A 26,603-nucleotide genomic window follows, 5' to 3' on the forward strand; every position below is an offset into this window, starting at 1 on the left:
ATTCTACTTTACATTTAACACATTTACACACAGCTAGCGCCCTCACTGTACGCATCGCAGTCATCAGTACGCAAAGCAAATGGTTAGTCATTTAATATGCTTACAGAATACTTCTCGCGTACGGTAGTGTACTAAATCCACCAGTTCATCTGTTCGCTCTATATACTATAAGGATTTAAAGTTACTTCTGAAAGATCTCGCCTGCTCCTGCCATCACTAACGACCATGTGTCTCTCCTAGGTGAATGTGACAATTGGATGTGCTATGAATTTATTTATTTTTTCTTAAAAGCTCACTTCCATAAGAGCCTTCAGCTCTGGTTGTAAATAATTGAATGTTCTTCTCACGCTCATACTTTGAAAAAAAAAAAAAATGCACTTTGCTGTAGTTTCTTTTGCCATGCAAACCCATTCCTGCCGCCAGTCCGAATGCACACACAAACATACATCAATATACATACACAGACATACACACAGACACACTCATGCGCAATTTGATGCGCTTTTCCTGTGCAGTTCGAATGCAACGGTTCCAAATGGAAGGAGAAATTAGACGGACAAAACCAAACCAAACCAAACCAAACCAGTAAATGTTGCTTGCTTTTATGCTCTTTTCAAAAAGAAACATAGAGAATATATATTTATGTATATTTATTCGTCACCATGCCATTGATGTGTATTGAGTTTGAGTGTTTTTTTTGTTTTGTTTGTGCATTTTTTTGTTTTGTTGTATTTGGTTTCGCATTATAAGAGTTTTGCACATCCTCTTCTTCTTCTTCTTCTTCTTCTTCTTCTTCTTCTTCTTCTTCTTCTGCATCGGTTGCTGCTGCTAGCTCCATTTTGGAGGCCGTGCTAGTGTATTGAGGTGTAACGAATTTGGACATTTAGTTACATAAAGATAAATATGAATATGCATCTGTGTGTGAGTGTGTTTTTGTCTAACTTTTCTTCTTCCACTCCCCTTCCACTGTGGAGTGGTGCTCCAGTCAGCTACTGCTCGCCTATCTACCTTGCATCTCTCACCCTCACTCTTCTAATTCCTTTGGAACAGAGGCTCACGTATGGTAAATATTTAACAGTACAGTTTTCAACTCTAAGTGTAGCAGTTTGGATGCTCCTGTTCTAGCTGCCAGCGCAGGTCACACTTTATTCAGGCCCAGCTTAGTGAGTTCGTGTAGTAAGAGTTATCTCCATTTTCTTAGTTTTTGTTTTCCACTTTTTGTTGCTGTTGTAATATGATAAATGATCGTTTTTTTTTATTGTAAAAACACGTATGAATCGTTAGCATGCCAGTAATGCGTCATTTTTGTTGCACGCATTGCATACTTTCGGCGCATTGCGCCTGTATGTAGACCTGTGGGCCAATGGGCCAACCACGCCCTAAGGTATGCAATTTGTACAGCAAAAATGCACACTCATCAAAGCATGCTAATCACCCACGACAAAACGTCTCTTCCACGTGGTGGATCTTCTTAAACACAATTCCGTACCGCTGTGCAAACACTGTGCCAAGCGGTACGGGGTGTACCGGCATCGGTTGCTGCTATATAAAACCGTACACGTGCACAGTGCACACACTAAAAAACAAAAGTCCGCAAACCACAACTAGTTAAACAGTGTCTGTATATTTGTGTTTTCGATAAGATTGTGCTGCAGTAACTGCAGGGAATAGTGTTGGTGGGGCGCGGTACAATAGTATAATGTGTTTTCATAATTGTGTGAGACTGCTGATGAAGAGTTGTACAGTAAACCGTGGGATTTGTGTGTTTAATCTTTGGGAAGAAGGGAGGGACACTGTATTGACGTTGTATATGTATATAATGTATATAATTTATGTGTGTGTATATCTATCCATGCTGTGGGATGCATGCAGTCCCCAGTTCCGTTACAATGTTGTCACAATCCCGTTTTTTTTTCTTCAAGTTTAAAAGACGTGCTCTGTTGTTTGCCCCAATCTGGCACTATGCCATACTCATGATTCACTTATGAGAAAGGGATTGGGTTTGTATGCTTTGTTTGTTTGCCAGTTTTTTTTTATTTGCCCCTTTAAATGTATATCTCTATATAATTTACGTGAAATAGCTCAAAAAGTATCATTATATAAGTATGTATATATATATAGTAATCCATTACAGATTTGTTTTTTTTTGTATGAGTTTTTGCTTTGCTTGTTTAGCTTTGTTCTCGTTTATCCGTTCGTCGTTGGCCGATTTCCTTTGCAGTGCATTATGTTGTCGGGTACCGTTTGTTCCGTTTGTTCGATTCGAGTTCGAGTTTAGTATGTTGGGTGTGTTGTGTATAACGCGGGATAGATAAAAATGCCAATCCAAAACAACTGTGAAACTGAACGCTAAGAAAGCGAGCGAATGAAACAAGCCGTTCACTACAGGTTCCGTCCAAGCACTAAACATACACTAAAAGAGACAGTGAGAGTTTATGGTAGAGTTGTATTGAAACATAATCCGGTTTATTTTTCATCTTTCTTACTTAGATAATGCGCTCGCAGTGGGGGAGTGCCCATGGTTTTGCTGCCGTGCTGGCGTGATAACAGGATGAAACTAATGTTCTCTTGTGAATGGGCGTGTAATTGAAAGTTTGTCTGTTTGTTTGTTTGTTTATTTTTTTTTCTCAGTGTTTTACTCAGTCTCTGATTAATTCGTTTTTTCCCTCTTCATCGTCTGCTAATTATTCTGCCACATTTTTTTTTCTGCCCTCTTCTACTTCACATGGATCGTGTTTGTTTGTTTTCCTTGTTCGTTTAGTTTTAGTTGTTTATTCATGATAGAATTGTCCATGTTTCCGCTTTGCCTTGTTCTTGTAAAGTGTAAACAAATCACTACCGCCCTCTTGCGCCAATTTATTATATAGAGTTTGCTGTCGCATTATTATTTTTTGTTGTTGTATCATACCATAATGTTTTCTCGCTACACACTCACACCACACAACATGAGCCGGCACGTGTTGAGCGTCTTTTCCATTGATCCGTTTGTGGTTGTTATTCATACACAAATTTGTGCAAATCGTGACCGGTGTTCGTCACCATGGAGATGATGCTTTGGGATAAGCAAATCTTCACATAATTGTAATTTCACTGTAAGTTGCGCATACATTTTTGCTTGGTTTCATAATTTGCTTTGCCACCATTCTGTGTGGTGCAGCTTTTGGCGAGGTGGATTGGAAATTGAATGCCCCCGAGAGAAAACAAAAAAGAATCAAACACCGACCGAAAAGGTATTGTGTACGGTCAAGCGTTAGATAGCGCGATCTTCTAAACTGAATGGTAAGCAAACGAATCGAAGGAAAAGCACAACCCAGCTTAAGTGTGCGCCATGTCGTGGATTGATTGTTGTTTGATTAGATCGAGGCACAGTGTGCCGTGCGTGTTCCTTGCGGTTTGTGTCTCCCCATCTGTCAAATTGCAGCCTCGAAACCCTCAACAGGCTGGAGTTGAGGGCTTCGAGCTGTCAGACAGCTCTTGCGTGCCATGATCTTGCGTGGAACTTGGGAGAGTCACAACTTGGAACACTACCGTACCGTGCTGTGCGAGCGAGAAAGTACGTGATTTGAGCTGGTTTTTTGTTCTGTAAATTACACTTAATCTCGTTAAGTGGCTAAGCAACACCGTAGTGAACACGCACACTCACCGCGATAGTGTTGCACGCTCTTTCGCAGATAGATTGTGTGAGTGCGCTTGTTTTGTTTGTTTGTTTGTTATAGTATAGTAACATGCATACGTTGAATCACACATTAAATCACTAAATTTGGGATAAAATGGAATAAGCGGTAACGGTTGTTTCGTTACTTTCATAAAGTACACATTTTCATCGAACAATTACATCTCGCTTGTTGTAGTAGTTGCCTTAGTTGCCTCTTTGGGTTTCGTTACGTTACATTAACACTAAAAATGCAGGCTTTGCGCTTCAGTTTCTCTAATAAGTGTATGTTTGTGTGGTAGGGTTGCTGCTTTCTATACGTGTGAGTATGTATACTAAATTGGTTGCACTAGCACCGCACACGCACGCTACTCTGCTACTGCACAGCAAAGTAACGCGTAACGCGCGTGCGTTAGCGCGCTCAACACGCGACGGTGCCGCTGTAAATGTATTCCGTGCCGCACCGCGTTTTCTCGTGTGAGTGCACTGCTGTTTGCACACGCACCGGTTTGCAAAGTGGCAGTAGCCGTTGCGTCGTGTGCGGCGACCAATACTTCAATAAGGAATAAAAAAATATATATTTTCTTCCCCGTTTTCTCCCTGATTTAAAAATCACTCCCTCCAATTTGCCCTTCGATTGTGCCTCTTTCATCCCGATCTTTACCATTGCGGTTCGTTCATTCGTCTCTTTCTAAAGAAATCCCTCTCACCTGTGGTGTGAAGGTTCTTCTGTGGCGGTTTATGTTTGTATCCTGGTTCCTGCTTACTACCTGGAGCACATCAAATGTACTTGTTCACATTTAAGCTATCATTTTGGGATGCTGTTGTTTTGTTATTTACTCCTACCTAATAGCTGCACCAAAGGTTGAGAAACGGTTCCGTAAGTCCTGTGGACATGCGGTTTGTGCGGTTTTGAATTCCTTCTGTGGTGATGATAGTGTTAGGCGATTTAAAATCGCTCCCTTCTTTGTTGTACGAAACGAACCTATCTCTCTCTCTTTTCCTAGGCTTTTCTAGATCATGCTTTACACTACGTTCTTTTAACGCTTCCCACACAAAATATATACTTTTCAATTCACTAATCTTTTCCACAACATATAATCATAATCATCATTATCAGCGCCAGCGGGTTCCCAGTGGGCTTAAAATATAGTTATTTTGGGGAGTTATCTGTACTCATCTCTCACGATATACGCTCTCTCTCTATCTCTGTTTGGTTTTATAATATAATAATGCATGTATATATGTATATATATATATATATTTTATGTATATATAATGTATGTATGTATAGATATATGTATGGCGATTTTGTATTTCCATTTGGTATGTCCTTTTGTGTGTGTTTTTTTTTGTTATATGGTACGGTATGGTAGGATAAATAGCTTCGTCCTCTGGCCATGCCATCAAACTGTCCCTGGTCCGCATGCAGACACACCCACACACTGATTGCCCCAAGATAAGAGTGGAAATGGGGTATTTTGTTGTTTGTTTGCAGCGTTTTGTTCAAACACTGCTATAATAGGAGGTACATAGGTGATGTGTGTGTTCGAAGGAGTGGGGCCCGGGTGTGGCTCAGCTTCCCCCATTCTAAGCTAAGTAACAATGCGCTGAGATGTGTGAGTTGTGTGTGTGTGTGTGATTAGTAAGTGATGTGTATGATACGTTGTCCCTGTCGGCGATTTTTGGTGCAAGGATGATATTCAAAAGAAGGTGTTGATCGCGGTCCTCTAATAGCTTGCGATCTTGCTTGCAGCGGGTCTGCTTGGGGACGTGTCTTCCTGCCGTGTACACTTCCCGGTCGAACCACTCTGCAGGCTGGTGGACACAGTGGACCGATCGGGAAACGGCAATCGAAACGCTTGACTCTGCTTACCGCTGCCTCGCTTTGCTACAGAACAGAACGGCTGATTTAGCTTTTACCGTGCCATTCTTGCCACTTTTTTTCTGGTGCAGAATTTTGTGTGTATGTGTGATTGTTTGTGTAACTTTTAAATACATTTGTTTGTGGTTGTTTGGTTTGCCTGTTCAGTTCATTTTGTGCCGTCTTCCAGTATGAGTGCGTGCATTCGGGTTCGCTGCATCGTCTAGACAATCGATAGTTTCCGCTTACATTCGATAGCTTGGTTTTTTGTCGTCATATGCCAAAGTTGCGCTTCCAGCTGACACTTCTGCCCCAGAAAACGGGGTCGAACTAACCTTGGAAGCTGTATTTTCTTCTAAGTTCCGCTAAATTCATCTAAAACAATTCACTTACACAGAGGGTGACAGGTTAAACACATTGAAACACAACAGTAACTTGGCTTGGCTTTGCTCAAAACCAAGACCACAATAAAGATACTTCGTTTAAAAGACTCCCATTTTTTCCCCTTCTCAAAACTACCATCGCTTGGCAAACCGAACTATTTTCACACAAAGAAAAGCTTTCTCCTTTCCTCTCCTTAACTAATCGTCTTTCTTTCACTTCATTTGTCCACGGGTTTGTCGGTGGCTTTGCCACCTGCCTCAGGGGCGACCCCATTGCCCTCCTTCTCCTGATCCTGCGAGCCCTTGCTGCCGCTGGTGGACTGGGGCAGCGCCTTCAGGATGGCGTGCACCTCCTCCGCGACGGCCATCAGCACAAACTCGAACTGCTGCCTGGTCGCTACCAGTCCGGCCCGCTGATCGCGCAGATGCTCCAGCGTGGCGGCAATGTCAATTTCCCGTGCGCCCTTGTTCATGCGACCCAGCACCAGGTCGAGCAGAATGTAAGCGCCGGTGCGGCCCGATCCGTTGCTGCAATAAAAGTGCAATAATAATGATGATTTAAATAAGCATTGCATACATTTAGGCGCACAACTCACGCCCCCCCCCCCTTACCTGCTGTGCACGACGATCGGGCACGAGCGGCCGCGGTACGATTTGTTCACCTTGCGCCTAAAGTCCAGCAGCGCCTTGGCGGACGTCGGCACACCGCCCTGCGGCCAGGACAGGAAGTGGAACTGGGTGACGGTTCGCGTCTCGCCGGTGCGCAGGTTCTTCAGGTAGAACGACCGCACCAGATAGTCGTCGCACCAGATGTGCTCGCTGACCAGGTGCACCTCGTAGATGTGGTACACCTCGGCGCCCTCCTCCGGCCAGTAGCGAGCGCAGGCCGATTCGCCGTTCTCCTGCAGCCGGCACAGTGCAACCAGCACGACCGCACCCTGCTCCCACACCATCTGCCAGAAGTGGGCCAGCGTCGACTGCATCGGTCCCTGGGCAGCGACGTACGCGGGCGCACGCGGATCATGGTCGGTGATGGTGGACGCGTTGATGTAATCCATGCCCTCCGCGTTCGCCAGATGGTTCAGCACAACGCGCGAATGGTCGTACGGTAACGGGGCGCCCGGACGGTTCAGCGGGGCACACTGCGCCTGCAGCGCCGCATCACGTGCACTCGGTTCCGCCTCGTACCGGCAGAGCGCTTCCCACTCTCGCTGCAAGCGACCCTTGTTGCGCAGATGGTCCTCCATGTACGACAGCACCATGTGGCCGGTCGAGATGTCCATGTTCGTTAGCGCCGGCTCCTCGCTCCAGGAGGACGTGCTCGACCGGGACGACGGTGGCCGCGCTTCCGCTTCCTTCGTCAGCGCGGTAATGCGTCCGCCGGGCGAATCGGAACCGGCCGGTCCCGTCTTTCCACCCGCCATTCGGGCCCGGCACAGGTCCTGATAGTCTTTGCTCGAACTATCGCCCCCGCCCAATCCCGACTGCAGTCCGCCGAGCTTGTCCTTCTTCTTGTCGTGCTTGCGGATGAGGAACAGCGTCATCGCGACCACAATTACTGCAGCCGCTCCGGCCCCGGCAAACATGTACGCCATCACGTGCGTCACGTTCGGACCGTCCTCGACGCGCTTCAGCCGCTGGGAGGAGACGTCCGTTTCCTTCGTCTTGTCGCCCACGCCGGCCTGTATGACGAGCACGCCCAGCCGGCGGGACAGATTGTTCTTGAAGCGGCTGTCGTTGATCTGCTTCGCGACGTCAGCGGCCGTTTTGCGGTCCGGATTTGCCTCCACGCGGAACGAAACCTCGTGCCGGTCGACACGCGGATGCGTGAAGTAGCCCTGCATGTTTAGCAGCTCGGCAAGCGCCGCCACAATGCGCGACCCATCCTTCCAGTTATCGATCCTGGGCAGAATGAAAAGAGAACGTTAAAATTTCATCTCAAATGCGCCTAAATGTAGGCAATTTGCTGGACAAATGTAAGTTAATAGGAACGAAACTTACGGGTTCTTCAGGATCACATGCGCGTACTCCGTGTCGACCGAGTGCGGTGCATGATCGTCATCCGTGTGGGCAAACAGCTCCTTCTTGGACTTGGGCCGCTTCTCCCCCTCCTCCCCGTGAGCCTTATCCTGCGACGGGGCCGTCTCCTTGGGCGGTTCGCTCGGGCTTTGGCTGGACGGTGGTGGTGCTGCCGGTGGTCCCGGCTTCTTCACGTCCAACCGCTCGCGACGCGTAAATCCCAGGATGTTGTCCAGCAGGGTGCGCGCCTCGTCCTTGCCCGGTCTACCGCCCGACTTCGGCACGTACACGAAGCCACCCTCCGTGTACATACCGCCCGCTTCCGGTCCCGGTGCGTACGCGGCCACCGCCGACTCGCGCAAATTCCCCGCCGCCGGTATCTCGTTCCGCGCGTGCTGGGGCAGCGCTTTGTGCGGATGGGTGTAGAACTTGTCCACGTTCGGGTCGTTCGCTTTCGCTGCGCCCGCCGCCTCCTGCTGCAGTCGGTTAACGTTTTCCGGTGCAAAGTTCGAAATCTTCGGGATGTGATGCTCCTTGGCGTACTCGCGGAAGGAGGACGTTTTCGGGTAGATGTACTCAAACTCCGGATCAACATCGGCCGGTGTTAGCCGGTCGACGAGATCCTTCAGGGCACGCTCCTCATCGTTGCCTCCTCCTGCCTGCTGGTCGCGGAAGATACCGGTCGAGCCCCGTTTGTTCGCACCGTACGCCCAGTCGCGCTCATCTTCCGCCGCCTTGAACGGCAACAGCTGGCTGTCCTCGATCTCGTTCACCTCCGCGCCCATGTCCAGGTAGTCCGTTACGTCCGGCGGATGTTGCTGCTGCTGCTTCATCGTTCGTCCGAGAGCGATCCGTCGCTGCAGCTCCTGCAGCCGGGCCCGTTCCAGTTCGGCCGAAGGTCCACGCGGATCTAGCTGAACGACCTCCGGCAGCACATCGAGCTCTACCGGTGGCAGGTCGAGCTGGTGCCGGGCGAATGCCTTCTTCGGCGGCGGGTAGTATACCTCGTCGGCGTACTCCTCGTTCGGCGGCGTGAAGCGCACGAAGGCGAGCGGACTCTGGGGGCCTAGGATCTCCGGGTCGGGCGCTAGGTTAGCGCACAGCGTCTGCGGGATCTCCGAGTTGGTGCGGATGGCGAAGAGGGCGCCCTGGATGCGGCACTGGGTGAACGGGTGCTCCCAGCCGAGGCCGGCTCCCTGGAGCTCCTCGAGCATGCGCGCCAGGATGCGGCTCTGGTCCTCCTCCAGCGGCTTGCGGAACAGCTCCTCCGGTTCCAGCCCGTACTGCGGCAGACACTTTCCAAAGGCGAAGTCTGGAATTAGTGATGGATAGCAAAAACGTCATTAATTGAGGTGCTCCTGATGATCATTGGAGATAGACGGGCGCTCGCAACAGGTGATGGATGAGTGATGGATCTCGACGTCTGGAGTTTGTTATGAGAGCAAAACTAATTAAGAAACTATGTTTAGCCTTGTATCTACTACCATGGTGTACCTCTTTTTGTGTTATCTCACATGTTTTTGTTTGCGTGATTACAGAAAAAAAAACGAAGCTTCTTTAATTGGATTTTTGCTTTTCCATCATCGACCGGAACCACAGGATTAGATTGATAGTAGCAAGTAACGTTGCTCTCACTTTTCCTTTCACTCTCTATCTCTCAGTAACAAACGTAGCGTAAAATTGTTTTTTCTACTTTAGCAATTAAAATATTCATCTCACTACTCCGCACACCACGTGTGCTTGCGCCTCAGCGAAAGCTTTCCCATACGCGATACTTACCATCGTAGCACCACTCCAGGTGTTCCAGGCAAAGTGTTTCCGCAAAGAGGCAACCTGCAAAGAAGAGAAAAATACCGATTAATACCCCGATGAGTGGGTGAGATTAGTACAAGAGCGCGATGTAGCGCAAGGAAAAGGATAAAGCGAGCTCGTTTACGAATAATTACGCAAATAAAGTCATCTCAAAGTAAAGTGTGTGACGGGGGGCTGTGGTGAGCAAAAAAGGGATAAATCATCGTGATGGAACTTAACGCTGAACGTAGTACGCCGGAGAGCCTTGGGACAGGAGCATCATTAGGAGCAAGGCACACCGACATACACACAGAAAAGTTCTTAACCCACACTTAAAGCTGTCTTTTATGTCGATCTCAACAACACACAGTACTCGGAAATGGCTTTGCTCGTGCTTGCCAAGCTGGCGAAGGTGTAATGGCACCTTGCGTGTGGTGCAAACCCTCGGAGGGATAATATCGAAAGTGGTACACTGTGTAACGAATGGGAAATGGAAACGCCCGCCCTCTTATTTCCATCACTGTTGGAGCTGAGATAAGAACCAAGGCAAGGCCCGTAAACCACCTCTGCTTTGTATAAATTCAATCATGATTTTGATCTCGTTTTGAAATCATGAGCATAACATAAACTCAAAACACAATAGAAGAGAAGGAATCTTAATCATTTCCACCCCGGTGGGTTTGTGCGCGGAGTGAGATTATCCCACGGTATTCTTGATTCAAACAAACTGCTGCTGATGATGACTGCCGCTTTTGGGGCCTGTGGCTGGGCGTAGGTAGCCCCCACGCCACCAAGCCATCCCACTCACATCCGAGATGATAACTTCAAGGACATTCTGAGCGCCACAAAAAAAAAAACACGCGAAAGAAAGGAAACATTAGAGGGCAAAGACATCGGACGAAGGGGCAACGCTGTCATCTTCACTTCTAGCCGTGTTTTTTTCTTGCTTTCTTTCCGTGGAACCGCGTGTCTCTGTTTAACCAGTGCAAGCATCAGCTCCTGTCCAACCTCATTAGAGAGTGCCAGATCTTAGACGAACCAAGCGGAGGAGCGTCTTCTGTTTCTTCATGCAGTGTCTGGGCAAAGCATGGGAAAAAAAAGGATGGGCACAGGATTATCTGACATTTAGCTGAGTGGTTTATTTCATTCGATGTGCTAGATGCGCTACGTAAACGGGCTCCAGATGTGCTGATGGTGGTGTCGTTTAGCGCACCATGCGCACCGCTTGTGTATTCCTCGGTGGGTTATACTTATATTCTGCTCCATGGGTTGAAATATTGATTCTTAAGGCTGGTTTCGTTTGGCTATCAAACAGAAAAAGACGGCCCCAGTTGGGTGGTAAGTGTCGGGAAGGGAATTCGTTCCATGATTTATGGTGACTCTTTGATGACGTTGAGTGTTTCTGTTTAGATCGCATCAGATCTTTGAATCTATAAAATGGAAAACAAACTGAAAAGCGATCGTGAGGAGGTTTGTCGTTAGAAAAGGAATGACAAATTAAGGAAACGGTCTTTTGCTTCTGTCAGCATTACATTTTTAATACATCTTAATGTACTGGTTGCTGGCAGCGAATGGAACGAATTCGTGTGAGCCGTAAACGACATGCAACACAAAAGCCATTAATTGATCTGCTAGGAATTCAATGAATGTGTCTTTCCCGCACAAATTCCCCACACGAACACAATCGAGAACATTCCTGCTGTGGGACATCTGTATTTACGTACGCGTGAAAGCTACTTTTAGCATTTCCCGCCTCCAATCAAGTGAAAGCATTCATTTCCCATGCCAACGCGGGGCGTGCGCGTGCTCGCCTGTTCTAGCGTCAGCACTTAATTTGAGATCGATATCGGGGGGAGGGGGAGTGATGGCGTTCGTTCGATTGATTCCTAACGTTTCAATTTGATACAGCGCGTTACGATGTCTATTTATAGAAGCGATGACGGGCGCTTGTTGACGGTTTCCCACGGCGCCCTACCCGACCCACGGCTCGAGCAGCCCTCAAAAGCTCGTGTGTAAACATATGGGGGGGGCACTTTCTCCAGATGAAATGAATTCCATGCTCGTGGAGACTCTCCATTTTCGAGAGACATGTTGCTCCATGTCGGTGATGCGGTCCTGAACAGATCGATTTGTGTTGCTTCCTCACTCGAACGGCTCGAATTATATCCCCATTCGGAATGTGCTACTATCTCTCTTGGGGGGGAAATCTGTACCACGAAAGCACCGAATCATGCACAGCGGATGATGATAATGTTCCCCAACACCAGGGGCGCATGTTCGCACAAGATACAATGCTGCCAATCCTGCTGGGAGGAATATTAAACTACATTTCAATAAAATAAAAACCTGTTAACCGCTGCAGGACACGCCGATGAAGCACTGGGTGTTGGGTGGGTGCTAAAAATAACTTCCGAACCATTTTCGGAACACCACGCGTGTGGGCAGCGAACACAACACAGTGGAGTGCCAGCGGCAATGAAGACGCCGGGCCAGAAAAGATGTTCCATGCAAGGCTGCATCATACACCAGTTGTGCAACTTAAAGGAGACAGTTTTGCGGCGAAAGTTTCCGATCCGAGGCTCGGCTTGCACAGCTTATCCGTGTGGAAAAATGGGAAGGAAAACCCAGGATAGAAGGTGCTGTTGAATTCGCTGTTTGCAGAACATGTGCAACATCTTCACAGCACGCATATTGCCTCGGCTCTGGTCGTGACACATGGTGGAGCGCCTTCGAACAAGAATGTTGCTTTCATTCCGTATTCATTCTGCCTTCTTTTTTTGTTTTTTGCTTGTTGCACATTGCTCCACACATCGGGTCGAGTTTTTCGCGTGGGAAAAAGTAATTAGGACGGTATACAAATTTTTGACGCAAAATGACGTCAACGGTGAAGTCGCTTCACAGTGTGAGAGTGTGTGCGGGAGGGACACAGAACGGAAGAGAAGTAATTTATGTTCCCACTTTTATTAAAAGCTTTAAACGATGTGGGCGCCGTTTTCTTTTTTAAACAGCTTTGTGGACGTACGTAAAAAAAGCTCGGTAAAGCTTAATGACTAACGAGCTGGTGGGAGGGTTTTTGTTTTCGGCCAAAAAGCAGTATAAGAGCGCTAAAATACATGTTGCACGTATCAGTTTCAATTTTGTGCCATTTATGTGCTCTATTTTTAGGCGCCTAATGCCAGGCAGAACAATGCCCGGACTGGCATTTCCTGTGATTTTCATTGTTGAAATTTCATCCCCTAAATTCCAATGACAAAACAGCGTGAAAAAAACAGCTTTCCGGGCGCTCTCTTTTCCAAGCCAACCAGCACGCTGATGGTCCCGCAGTACACCTACACCGCGCCACAATTCCGGGACCGTAGATAAGCATCGTCAAATAAAGCAGCGCAATGAATTAGTGAAATAGCGGAGCGATGTGGCCCATCCCCGCTCCATCACCACCTTCAGAGGCCACCACCATCGGAGCCGTGTTTTGCGCATTTTGTTGGGTACGAAAAATAATGTGCCAACACACACACACACACACAGAAAAAACGAGAATGATAAGCTGTCAAATTGACGCAGTCAACCGATATCGCCACCGCCACCCCCTGTGTGAGCGCCAGTAAAGCAACGCTGAGCACTCAGTTGGGAAGCTTTTCTCCATCGCAACGCCTGGGAGACGCCGAGGAGCTCAGCGCAACGTCGGTGCGAAGAGCGAACGCCACTCACCGACACCGTTGCGAGGCGAATGACGTCAAACGGGGCATGAAAAACTTTTGGCACCGGCGATTCAGCCGATGCTATAATTTTCCTCCGGGGTTTGTTTTCCTTCGTGCACGACAATATATTTGTTGTTTCTTCTCTTATTTTTTGCTTCCTTTCTTTTCCCCTCCATCCATCTTGACACTGTAAGCAGTTGTGTGCTGCACGAGGCTGCGATGCCCCCGGCGGGTGCGACCCAAAAACGCGTGGGCTGTGTTTTAGAGTTACCGTCATTTTTATTCGTCGCCCTACCATTCCGGACTCACGCACAACCTTTGGCATTCGGGCGGGCGCTACACGCTAACGCCGCAAGCCGTTTCGGGTACTGTATCGTACCGCTACCGTTGCGACGTCAGCTTGAGGCCTGGTTTAATGTGCGCTACTTCCGGTTCTGATTTTCCAATCCAATCAGCTTCCTTTAGGCGTTTTTTCTTCTCACTCTGTAGCGCATAAATAAAAGCAAAGTGTGCGAAATGTAAGCCCGCAAGCGTCTTCGGATGAGCTCAATAAATGAGATTTATTTTTGTCACACACAGAACCGTACAAGTAACCCGAGAATCGATTGATCGGCTCGGGAAGGCACGGGGGTTTAAATTTAGCTCACCTGTTGTACGAGCAACCGGCGAGGAAGAGTGTCAGCTGTGATGGCAATGAATTTCCGTTTAAAAATGGTAATTATTTGTATCATTATTTTATGGGGAAAGTGAACGATCCGGACGGTATATAGTTTATTTTAGATAAGCGTGGCAGTTTTTAAGATACACAAGCAAGCTGAAAAGGTAAAAGTGTCATGCGAATGGCATACTTTTAGGAGCTTCCTATTCATGAGCGTGAGCTTCAATTTGAAAACCATAATGGGGATGGTTAGCAAGGCCAGCAACATCATCCTGTCACGTCGATTGCATACTTTGAGGCGTTTTTGTTGTTGTGTGTGCTTAAATTTAGCAGCAATCCCATGCGGTTGCGGTGAATTCTTAATGGGATAAATTTATGTTAATCAGCCCAGTTACTATGAATGGGAAGGCGTGTATGTATGAAAGCACCGTGCCTTCAACTGCTCAGGACATCTTCTTCCAACAAAACCAACAGGTAATTTTCGGTCTCATCTTTTCAGCGTTTCATTTTATTTACGACCACGCAATCACGTACGCCAACCAACTTTATCGCACCCGGGATGATTATGGAGGGACCCCGAGCTAGCTGATGCTTTCGAGAGCACACGAGTAACATATGTTGGGCATAAATTATCAGTTTTTCACCATCCCCATCGGAGCATAATCAGTGCTGGGAGGGGCGGGGCTTGATGGCCTCGTGGGAGCCACTCGAGCATAGGAGCGTGCTAAAGTATAACGACAGTTGCCTTTCATGGCTCTGTAATGTGGCAACGTCTTACACGTAAACCGTGAGATAGATCTAATAAAAATGTACTTTGAAGCACTTTGCAAATATGCAGCAACAAATCATGCCCTAAATGTTGCGTAAGAATCGTGTAAAACATGAATTTAAGTAACGTTGAGATTAAAAGTTGAAGAAGAATTGTTGGGTAATTCCCAACATAAGCCGCTTACTATGTGGATGCGGTTTTGTGCCTGCGAGACACTCAATATTCACCTGTGCCACCAACCCACTAAGCTATCTCTCCACCAATGGCTGTCAAGAGTTTACTGCAACCTCAACAAGGGGTTTTTCGTCTTCTGGTGTTGCGGTGGTTTCTCTGTAGGATACTTGTCTACCTCCTCAAGTGTGGTTGCTCTCAGGCAGAAAGGACAACCAAGGAATTGACTAACCTTTTTTGTTTTGTAATCTTCTATTAGGATTGCATTACAAGCTGAAGTAAGAGCAACATATTTTATGCTTTCCATATTTCTAAACTATAATCTCCTTATTCGCCAAAATCGACAAAATTCCAACCGACAGGTCCTGTCATCTCCGGCCAAAGACAACATTTCAACAGCTTGCACGACCACACCACGTCCGGAGCGATGCGATGTCCTTGTGCAATGTTAATGCTTCTCTCTTCACCTCTCTCCACGATATTTCGCTTTCGCTGAAAAGTGGACAAGGTGCCGCAGATGATGATGATGGTGGTATCGATAGCATTATCCACATCCAATAGGAGGATATTTTCCTCTCCACTGGCATTGTCCAAGCTGTTAGTAATGCTCACCTGCACAAAACAACGAACCTAAGCCCAATCCCAGCGAGCTGCTGAGGAAACAGTCTCATGCCACCAGAGGGTGAGAGGCACCAGCTTTCCTCCCAAAAAAACGAACAATTGATAGAAATTGCCGTTGCCAAACGACTACGTTTCATTGCTTTGTGTTACTTTCGTTACTTCCAGTGCTCATCGTTGAAAGGTGTGCTGCTGAAGCGTGTAGATTAGGTTACAAATTAATACTGCGTCCAAGGCTGATGATGGCTGCTCGGATCCGATACGGAGGTACATGGTACAGGGGTCACACCACACACCAAATGACGCAGAAGCCGGGGAGAGATGATAGAAAATGTATATTTATCGCTGCTCGTGTCCGTGGACACAACAGGTGGAAAATACATTTATTTAATTATCGTCATCGTAACCGCCGCCGACAACGACGACGACGATGAGCAGGAGCAGCAATGATGGTACAAGGTCAGCAAAAGGACACACTTTGATCAATTATTCATCGGGGTCGGGTGGGCTTTTCTGTTGGTTGGGATTACAGGTTTGTGCACCGCAAACGGATTAATTGATGTAAATTACACGATTATGTTTATTTAATACCACAGTTTGTGGCGTTTACTTACTGATCTGCTCTGTTTTAGTAAATCTTCCATTTACGTGCTTAATAATTCAACTGGCTGGTATTATTTCGTAGTGAAAATATTGAAAACGTCATCATTTAATATTACTGACAAGTCCCACCCTCCCAAACCGTCCACAACGACCCCTATGGACGATCTAAAACGATCCTTGCTGCTGGTGCTGGCATTATTTCGCAGAATCCTTTCGCACCTAATCCGCTTGCCGGAACCCTTTTCTACGTAAGCCATTAGAGGAAAACCTACCTGGCAGCCATTAATCCAATCATCAACGCAACCAAGCACGGTCTTCCATCACCCGGCCACCCTGTACCGCCCTGCAAGCCCCGGTCACCCTCGATCCTTTGATTTTAATCCTGTCAAGTCACACGGCGCTCTCTGCACCTGTCCCATCAGCTCTGTGTCACCGGGAATCGCAGGGCTAGAGGTATGGTTTTTTTTTACTGCATTAATAGAGCCGAGTCCGTTCGGGTCCTGGGATCGCTCATGTACATACACACAAAGATGAATAGTGCAATATATGGGTAATAAAAAGGGGTCCACCAAAGCTCTAGCCGGTGGAATAGACCGATGATACAGACTAAAGGAAGCTGAGCCGTCTGACACGTTTTTGTTCCCACTAGCAGCAATGTCGATTGCTTTCTGTGCTGAAACTGGAATCTGTTGGCTGAAGCTGAATGTAACACGGTGGAAAACGTATCTACTATTTCTGCTTCAGTTGGTGCAACGGCGTGTTTGCATGTGACAGGATGAGGCTAACGGACCCACCTCCAGAACACTGTCTAATGCAATTCTGTTGCTCGAGTTCAGGGCAGCGGGCTGTGCCAATGCACCAGATGCAGATGAGTAGATTAAACTACCGCATCGCTCGCTTGCATCCTGGGCAGGCTCTGGGCTGAATATTGAATCATGTCATGTACGAATGATCTCATTAGATAGGAATGGTTCGTTGTAACTGGCCCCCACATTCATTTCTTTAAAAATTGCTCAGCCTTAGTGCATACCGTTTTCGCATAAAACCGACTGCACCGTTTAATGGAAAACATTATAAAGCAATCCAATCACGTTCCAAAGCAACCACCCCCTCCCCCCGGTTCCCATCATTATATGCGTCGGTCGCGGGCTGCAAAAAGAAATCCAATTAACTCTTTAATTCCACCGAACCCGGGGTATCCTGCGTTTGTCGTCGTGCTTACTCAGCGCGCTGCTGCTCGGCGAGCAGGAAAACTAGCTCCCATTTACCACGCAAATATCCTGCAAAACGGTGCTGTCAAACGGATGCATCCCCTTTTTTCTTGCGATGCAGGGGCGGTTATTCAAGGCCACCGGAACGAAGCCGGCCAACTAGCCAGCTTGGCGTACGGGGGAGAGTGTTGTATGAAACAGCAGCAGCAGGTGCATTGCGAACGCGGAAAGTGTGCCGTGAAGACTCCCACACATAAACACACACCGTGTGGTGCTGGCTGGTTTGCACGTCGGATTGCAATCTCAGTGCAACACGTACATCAATATAGAAGCCGGAATCTGGAGTTTTTATGCAACAGTCACTAAATCATACCAGGAGCGGGTGGCGCACCGGGTCTTTGTGTGTACCAACGTGACGTAATTTTCGTGTCTGATAAGGGATGTAAAAGTTGTTTCTGCTGTATGTAGCCAATGTGCGAAATGGGGTGTTTTATGATGAAGCGATGCGATGCAGAAAATATCGCACCATCGTACGTCACAGGGGGGGCAGAAAGTTTGCGATAGGAAAAATATTGCATCATGAAACGATTGGAGATGCAATTTGTATTCGTGATTGGTTTTAGTTTTAATTTTTTCGCTTGAACTTCTACACAAAACAACATTTTTGAACGTTTGGTTGAACAAGTGACGCGACAGGATTGCTCACGTGCTGTTTGAAATAACGATATGATATACGGATTGCATAACTTCAGGCAACATCGATGCGCATAGCATCCGAACAGTGAAAGCGCCCAGATGTATGCAATTTGTTGCTAAGTAATTTACTCCTGCCGTTCAACTGGAAGCAATTTAATTTTCTTTAAATTATTTCCATATTGTGGCATTGTAAGCATGGTGTCTCTTTTCTCCCTTTTCCGAGAATTACACAAACGAAATCCAAAATGTCTGTCCTCGGGGCTTTAGATGGGACACAGCGATGGGGTAAAACATGGGCCGCATACTTGGAAGCGCTGACATATTTTCAAACAAACAAAAGCGAGAATGAGTTTTCATTATGTAAGCACCGATTCGAGTGCCGGTAAGCCGAATCCCTAACCCCAACTCGACCCCGATTTCAAACCCCGGGACCCGGGAGCATCTATGACACGCACACGGAGCGTAAAATTACATCTAAAATTCAGCTCACATTCGCAGCCCGAATTCGCTCAGCTTCCGGGATTGCTGTCGTCTCCGTGTGTGCGTGTGTGTGTGTGTGTGTGTGTGTGTGTGTGTGTGTGTGTGTGTGTGTGTGTGTGCTAAACCACGGGGTTTGATTGAGTGTTCGAAGCTCGAAGGATGGTTGGCGTTTCGTTATCGATCCAGCAAACCATCTTCAACAACAAAAAACCCTCACGTCTTCATCTCCTAAGCCTTTCCGCCTGTCGACGCTCGCATCTCCTTGAGAGTCCTTGGCGAGGCTTTCGCTGACACGGCGCACGGGAAAAAATAAACAACCCCTTCCACCGATCCACTTACCGATGTTGCCCTCGGCCGAGGCGAGGATGTTAGTGCCACCGCCGGACAGCAGTAGCGCCAGCAGACCGGCGGCCAGCATCAAGCGTTGCCAAGTAGTTGTCCATGCTGCCACTGTCGTCGATGTGTCAGTATTTGACATATTTGCGCTCTAGATCATCACTTTAAAGTGTTCCGCGGTGTTTTTGGGCGTGTAGTTGCGGCTCGTTGTTCTGCTGGTTTCTGAAAAATTCCCTTCCTTCAGCGTACAGGCGAATTACTGCGAAAGACAGTAAAGATTATTGGATTAGATCTCGAAAACAGGGATCAGCGATTGGCTTTTCTATAGTATTTTCGTTTGATAGAACGACACCGGATTGGCCTCAGTTGTTATAACAAAAACGTCCTCGAAGTTTGGACGAACAAATAGAGACTTATCTTCAATACAACTGTTATGTTTAGTTTTCCTGATTTATTTTTACGTCCCCCAGTGCAAATGTATCATCCTCATTAGCGTTTCTTGCTGACTCCCGAATGTATATTATTGACATTGTTCCGAGAACTATTTTCACCTGAACTGAAAGCCCGAAGATGGACCTTTTTCAAGGAAATGGTTTGAAAATTTTCTCCTACGCTTCCCAAATTTCTTCTCAATAATTTTGCTGCAATTATCCCACAAAAATCTAGTGTTTCCAAAACGTAAAACTTTGTTCGAGAACAAGAAGACGTATAATCAACCTATAATCAATGTTCTGCTGTCCATACTGTCTGGCCGATTTCAAACTTAAGGCCACAGCCTTTGCTCGGTCAAAAGTGGCGCTATGTGTTGATCTTTATCGCCATTGCAGTGATTAAAAGACCTGTAGTTGTCACTACTACTATCAAGCAGAAGCCGAGAAGAGGTACAGAACTGCGCTAAACCTTTTTTTTCTACTTTCTACGTTTGTTTTCTAAACCAAATATTTAACAAAATTAATAGTAAATACTTAATATTGCTTTATAGCAATATTCACCCCGATCAACAGTTAAAAATAAAGCACCAACAAGCTACAATAAAATTCGCACTGCTTTCCGCTGTCTCCACGTGAAACGTATTGATACTAAGTAAAAAAACAATGGACAAAATTACATTACACTTAATGCACTGTTAATCAACATTTTATTACCCCTAAAACAACCTGGGGCACACTTGGCCAACGACTAACATTTAAATACGCCCTGTCCGCATCTCTTTGCTTGTTGCGGCTCATCCTGCTCTCCTTATCATCTCTCGCGATCACGGTCTTCCCGAACACGTTCCCCCTGATTGGCTCTCCCTTTCCTACCACGCTGTCGATCTTGCGCCGACTCTCCACCACGGCAGCGACCTAGTTCTCCGCCATGACTTTTGTATATACACTATGGTACAGTGGAGGACACATGGAATGAAGTCTTGCGTCAGTGCCCGGGCACGATTGGGAACAAATTAGCCAAGAGTATATCACTTCCCCTCCCCTATCACCCCTTGTGCACAGGTGTCGAATGAAATGGAATGGCCATCAGTTATTCCGGTGCGTGATGGCAGCTTCCATCTGGAACCATGCTGAAGAAAATGGCAAAATGTACGCACGCGTCTCTGTGTGTGTGTGTGTGTGCTTGAGTCGGTTTTATTGGATCGGGAAAAGTCGGCCGTCCTTAATAGCTCAACTCAAACATCCTCAAACTCCACCCCGTCCCCTTCGTTGGATCACCACCACGACCAAAAAGGCTTCCGGGCAACCGAGCTCCGGTCGAACGTGACTTTCATTTTGGCCTCGTGCTCGGTGCGTGTTTGGCAAAGGATGGAGCAACAAGCCGGGGGCTAAGAAGAAGCACGGCGAAGCTTCCCGATTGCCGTTCGGTTTCCCATCGAACCCATTTGATTGCTTCAGTGGAAAAAACGGGGTAATATGGGGAAGGTTGAGTTGGGAGGTGTTCGTGTTCGCTCGCCGTCTTTCGATGGATGTCTAACTCCTTCGAGATCTGTCAAACTCTGCCACAAGTTGTCGTTTAGGGCTGTAAAATGGCTAGCTTCCGACGATTAGGCCCCAAAGTAGGGCGGGGATGGAAGCTACTTCGCGCAAACATCCTCCGGGTGGTTGGTTCGTGGGCGTATCTAGTTGTAACAGCAGAGCTCAGCTCCATAAGGTTGAAGGTTAAGCGGGTATAGATACAGGAAGTATATTGGAAAACTTTCCTTTCCGCCACCGCTTTCTGTTGGAGTGCTGCGCGCTCTTACTTGAAGTAAATAGATCGACATGTAATTAGAAGGGTCGTCGTCACGTTTTCCCAAACCCACGAGGCACGTATTTGTATACCCGCGAACGCCAAGTTCCAAGTTCAACTGGCAACTTTTAACGTATAATAGCGAGTGATAAAATGGTGCCCTTTTCCCTCGAAAATTCGTTCACCCGACCCGTTGGGCCCCGGTCTCAATGTCAGCTGCTCCGTGTCATTGTGCTGCGGCAGCGGAAGCGGTCGCATAATTGGATAGAAATGTAAATTTAGCACAACCATTCCCGGTGAGGTGATTGCTTATCCAGCGGTGGATTATAAAGCGCGAGGGCAAAAAGTTTAACCAGCGCTGACGCTGGTGTGGTGAAGGTCAAATGCCATTCCAGCTGCCATTGCCGGTAGTTTCCCTAGTACGATACCTGCTAAGTCAGTTCCAGTCTCGTGGGAGAGGTTTTTCATTTGTTCATTTATTTTGTTGTGCTGTGTCCAGTGCATTTTCCACAAAGGTGGGGCTATACTCCATTTCTAATTGCTAGCTGCAATTCATCAGCGCGGAAGGATAATTGTGCACGAGTGGCTTCGCCTCCTCCTGCTATCAACTCAGCGATACCGTACCGCACACTCTGCCAGGCAAAATTGCTTTCCAACTAAAGTAATGAATAAGTTATGTTTGCATTTGAAAGTTTTGCATCACGGGTTTCGATGCTATCGCTTCACCTTAATGGCTTCATTATTGTATTACATGTGCAGTGTTCCTTCTTCCGCGCGTTGTACAAAGGCGGATGGAAAAGTTTGCCACTCTGTAAAACGGCAAAATTAACTTACGCCTGTTCCGAGCACTCATCAGCGTGAGAGCAGCAGCAGACGGACGCCGCAGGCAGCGCAGCAAGCCCTACAAAAAGATTTAATTTCATTTCATCGACAAAAATCTCATTTGCGACCATGCTGTTGCTGTTGTGCTTCTGTGTTTGTATTTACACTTTAGCTAACTTTTAGTTCCCTTTAGTTGCTTCAACCGTTCACTAAAGGCTAGCGAGCTGGCAAGGACCTCCTCAAAGCGCAAGCAAAGCATTAAAAACAATCACTGAACACAGGGCACGACCACACAACGGACGAGATTTTATCTTGTTTGTCCAGCCGGGTAGTAGGTTTAAATGGTGGACCTCGTTGTCCTGGCCGCAGCAAGGTAAACATAGGACCCTGTCCACTCAATACACACCAAGCAGTGCCAGTGTCTAGAGTTAGGTCAACAAGCACTTTCCGGTTGATGACAGCAAAAGCGAAAGAGAAAAAAAACGGCAATTGCAGCAAAGGCATGTCGTTAAAACTTATTTTACAACCATTTGTCGGCACTGTGTGTGGAACAAGTTGAAGCGCTCTGGCACAAATGGCACCCCCAAGTTCAGGCAAAATACGTCACTACCGTCCTAGAATGGTCCGTCCACTGCAATGTGATCGCAACCCCTTTAAGTGGTTGAACTTTAAACAACTTGAACCCCTTCGCCTGCTCCTAAATGCCACGCAAAATACTCATTTTGTAACAAATCACCTGCACAACAACAAAGTCCTGGCAACAGAAAGAGGAAGCAAAAAAAAAAAACGCTGGCTATACTAAGACCACTGTATTATCGAACGTCACGCACGCACCACGCTTTGTTACGCTACATTTTTCGCACTGGCTGGCTCCGATGGCTCCGATAGCTTTGCGGTCGAACCTTCAACTGGCTTCAATCGCTTGCCGGAACGCTCATCTACGATAAGCTCCACTTTGTGGAGAGGGGGCTGGGGTGGAAAAGCGCTTTTGCATATTTTCACACAAGGCTTTCGCGCTGGCGAAGTGCGAAGTCAACAGGTCCCGGGAGCAGTCCCGGGGAGGGGGGGGGGGAGTGTGGGTGTACGAAAACGAAGCGAAAGGACACTGCTGGGATATTGGTATTGGTGAAGCCACATTCCAACGCATGAGAAGTTTGGCTGTGATGGTGTGTGTGGGCTACTTTTATGGCCCTGTTTGCGTTCCATTCCATTGTAAGCACACGATCCAACGGATACATAAACACACAAACAGATAGGGGTCGCCAAATAGCACAACAACAAAAAACAAACGAGAAAGCTTCGTGCGAGAGTGCCACGAGGATCGTAAGCACTCACGTTCGCAGGATCTCAGGCATTTCGTTTTTGCCAACCGAAATCACTCAACACTCATTCTCTTTGATGAACGCACTCGCACACACACGCGCATAAACATGCACACAACAATAAGCATGGTTCAATGGAGAAGGCATCCTTAGCAGGCCGTAGCTACTACCTACGAGGTACCAAGCGTCTCCACCTTGACGCCGTCGGGAGCTTAGAGTCGGGCGCAATTGGAGAAAAGCTTCTCCGCCCGCACGCTACGTGTGCTAATGGAGGGACAAGATACGTGGCTGCAAGTATCAGTGTGGATGTATCGGTTTTTCTTGAGCAGGGGTCTCCTTTTTTTCTTCTTCTTCTTATACTTTGCCCTGGAAAATGGCAAAAGAGTGTAAAAATGGACTTGATGGGCCATTTGGTGCCAACATTTCGCAATCCAGATGTAAGCGTTACGGAGCAAAGATGTCTCAGGAGAGATGGATTTTATACGTGAAATGGATGGATGATAAAATGGAACCTCTTTTCCAGAAGTCCATAAGGAAGGCCACACACACACGATGCCCAGAAGGACTTTGGATGGAGTTTTAGTAGCATTACGCGAAACTAACTCGACTGCACTGTGATAAAATGAAATATTTAAGATTCTCTTAACAAATTCAGGATATTTCTCTAAACATTTACCTTTCTGTAAAGCAACCACAAGCTAGATTTCTTCGCGTTGCTTCTGTTGCGCTTCAATATGGTTGCTTACGATTTCGCAAGACACCAAACCAACCAAATGACGATAAAACGGCTCTGGAGATGTATCAATACGGAGACGGAACCGAACCGAAAACCCGAACTAAGGTCAATCAACGCAAACCAACTGAACACAACCCAGGTGGAACGAAAAGAAAGAAAAAAATGGAACTGAAAATACGATTAATACTGCCACTCGCAAAGGTCTTTTGGCTTTGGCTGCCCGAAATTCGCACTGTCCGTTTGAACACAGTTCACACAACACTCCGGCCCTGGGGCACCGTTCTTTCCCTGTTCGGGGCCGACCTTGCGAGACGTTTTCAGCCTTCAGTACGGTTACAGGTTACACGAGACGAAAAAAGACACCACTGAATGCACCCACACTGGTGGGGCCACTGGCAGCAGCACTGGCTGCACTGGCGTTGCAAAGCCACCAGAGCAACGCCTTGCTCTGAAGGCAGCAGCGCCACTTGCTGGGAGAGCGACCCGCAAACAAAACGCAACCGTTCGCCAGGCGAACGCACGGCACAATATGGTAGCGTTTGGTGTGCCAGGGAACGCGTTCGCCCCCTGAAGGGTAACCCCACGGCCTGGCACAACTGAGCGAACCTGAGTGCGGCTCAGTCGGCCTTTCGGCCTGGGCCACCGCACTCGAACGCACACAAACGGCGGAGTGAGAGCCAAAGGACAAACACAAACACAGTGCTAAGAAGGATGGCTTTCCACCTGTTTTGCACAATGCTGGCCCGGGATATTTATGGTTTATAAAGCGAGAAAACGATAGAGATAGAGAGAAAGAGAATGAGAAAGCTTCCACCGAGCAGGAAGCTTTCGAGCGAGATGAGTTCCTCAGAAGCTTCCACCGATTGGGGAGCTCAAACTGAGTAAGAAAAACAAGCAGTCGGAAAACAAAAATAACAAGAAGAAGAAGAAGAAGAAGAGGAAGAAGAGGAAGAAGCAGTATTTCATCCAACTGTGTGTACATTTTCCTTTTCATTACGCGGGGGCGCCATCATTTTCATTAGTAGATGGCGTTATCTACGGCGTACGCTCACAAAACAGCCTAAATGTATGCAATGCACCAAATCATTCCAATTGGAAAGCAATGTTAAACCGATCGTAGTAATCTTTGCGTTGGTTCATAAGTTTTACAGGCTTCCATTTACTAAATTAATCGTCCGAGGAAGGGAAAGGGAAACAACCCAACCCGAAACTCCCACATACACGTGCGGAAAAGATACGGGCGATAAGGTTATCATTTTTTCCCCATCAAACATACCATTAATCTTGTTGAACCGTTTCCTCGCTGCGTGTGCGTTTCCTTTTTTTCTGTGAACCTGAGCGTGCGTGTGTGTATGTTGTGCCGTTGCTATCCTTGTTGTTCTTGTCCTGTTTGCTAATATAGCAATCCAATCGCTCGTATCGCACGCTCCGGTAATGCTGTTGATGTTGTTGATACTTTCTAGCTGTGTGCTTCCGAGAAAGGCCGAAAAAAAGGATTCTTGTTGGAGCTCTCACTTTGCCTTCACTTGATACGACACACTGCTGCGTTCACTGGCACTGTATTATGTCCTTTCTGAGTAATTGGTTAATTTCCAACGTTTCAAACTGTTTCTACGTTTTCCAGCACATAATACAATTCACTAGGCACTTTGTTCAGTACGACATTGTTTGCGACGTGGAGCGCGTACAGCAGTGCTCGCTGTATCGCTTTCGGTCTTTAGTTGCTTACGAGGAGTGTGTACGGGGAAAAAAACCAATGTTATTGCACAAGCTTTCCACTTTTCAACAGTATGAGCAGGTATTTTTTAATCAAACAGACGATCTAATAGTTTTCTTTCTTTACAATTGCGTTGCAAGTCCACTGTTTGATGCTTTTTGGACTCTCTGCCCTCGTTTCACTCTTTGGAAAAAGGAGCTCCGTGCTTGTCTGTACGCGACCGTACGTGCGTTTTCAGCTGGCGAATGACACTTCGCGACTGTCAGCTGCGTGGCAGCGGCTTGAGGAAAACTGTTCGGCAACCGCTCGGCACCGCCGTCTTCGATGGGCTGTGTGGGTTCCAGTGGCAGCCCGTCGGAAAAGCGCGACCATGCTGGAATGGCCAGCACACTGTTGCGCCTCGCTCAGACGAGAGTTACAAACACAAACGCGCGCGCACACACACATCTCTCGTCAACACTATTTCCCTGCATGTACACAATCGATAGTAGTATGCTGGTGGTAGTGGTTTAGGTTGCGCTTGGGAAAATTCATCCAAGGCGCAGACTCGACCTCATCATTCCAGCGCCTCCTCCCAGCGCCTGCTGTTCTTTCTCAAACGATTTATTTGCTGTTGTTCTGCTACACCAGTGTGCGTGAGTGATGTTGATAATTGATAAAGAGTGTGTTTGTGTGTATGTGCGTGTTTTTATTGGTCGATGTGCCCTCGCACACATACACACATACACACACACACACACACACACACACACACACACACACACACACACACACACACACACACACACACACACACCACACACACACACACACACACACCACACACACACACAC

At 47.2% G+C, this 26,603-nt stretch overlaps 1 protein-coding gene across 4 annotated transcripts; it reads right to left on the reverse strand.

Moving 5' to 3' along the window:
• Window positions 1–343: 343 nt before the first annotated feature.
• LOC121598042 (receptor-type tyrosine-protein phosphatase-like N) lies at window positions 344–26,130 on the reverse strand. Of its 4 annotated transcripts, none has more exons than XM_041924543.1 (6): window positions 25,329–26,130; window positions 18,953–19,208; window positions 9,698–9,751; window positions 7,901–9,230; window positions 6,512–7,801; window positions 344–6,427 (listed from the first exon to the last, which is right to left on the reverse strand). In XM_041924543.1, exons 2-6 carry the CDS (start codon window positions 19,089–19,091, stop codon window positions 6,118–6,120), a joined length of 3,123 nt encoding a protein of 1,040 aa, XP_041780477.1. In that variant the 5' UTR covers window positions 19,092–19,208; window positions 25,329–26,130; the 3' UTR covers window positions 344–6,117. The 4 variants fall into 4 exon arrangements, with proteins under 4 accessions (XP_041780477.1, XP_041780476.1, XP_041780478.1 ...); XM_041924542.1 differs by lacking the exon at window positions 25,329–26,130 and adding an exon at window positions 23,993–24,641; XM_041924544.1 differs by lacking the exon at window positions 25,329–26,130 and adding an exon at window positions 22,829–22,915.
• Window positions 26,131–26,603: the final 473 nt, after the last annotated feature.

Source organism: Anopheles merus, chromosome 3R (assembly GCF_017562075.2).
Source record: "Anopheles merus strain MAF chromosome 3R, AmerM5.1, whole genome shotgun sequence".
Lineage (NCBI taxonomy): Eukaryota > Metazoa > Arthropoda > Insecta > Diptera > Culicidae > Anopheles > Anopheles merus.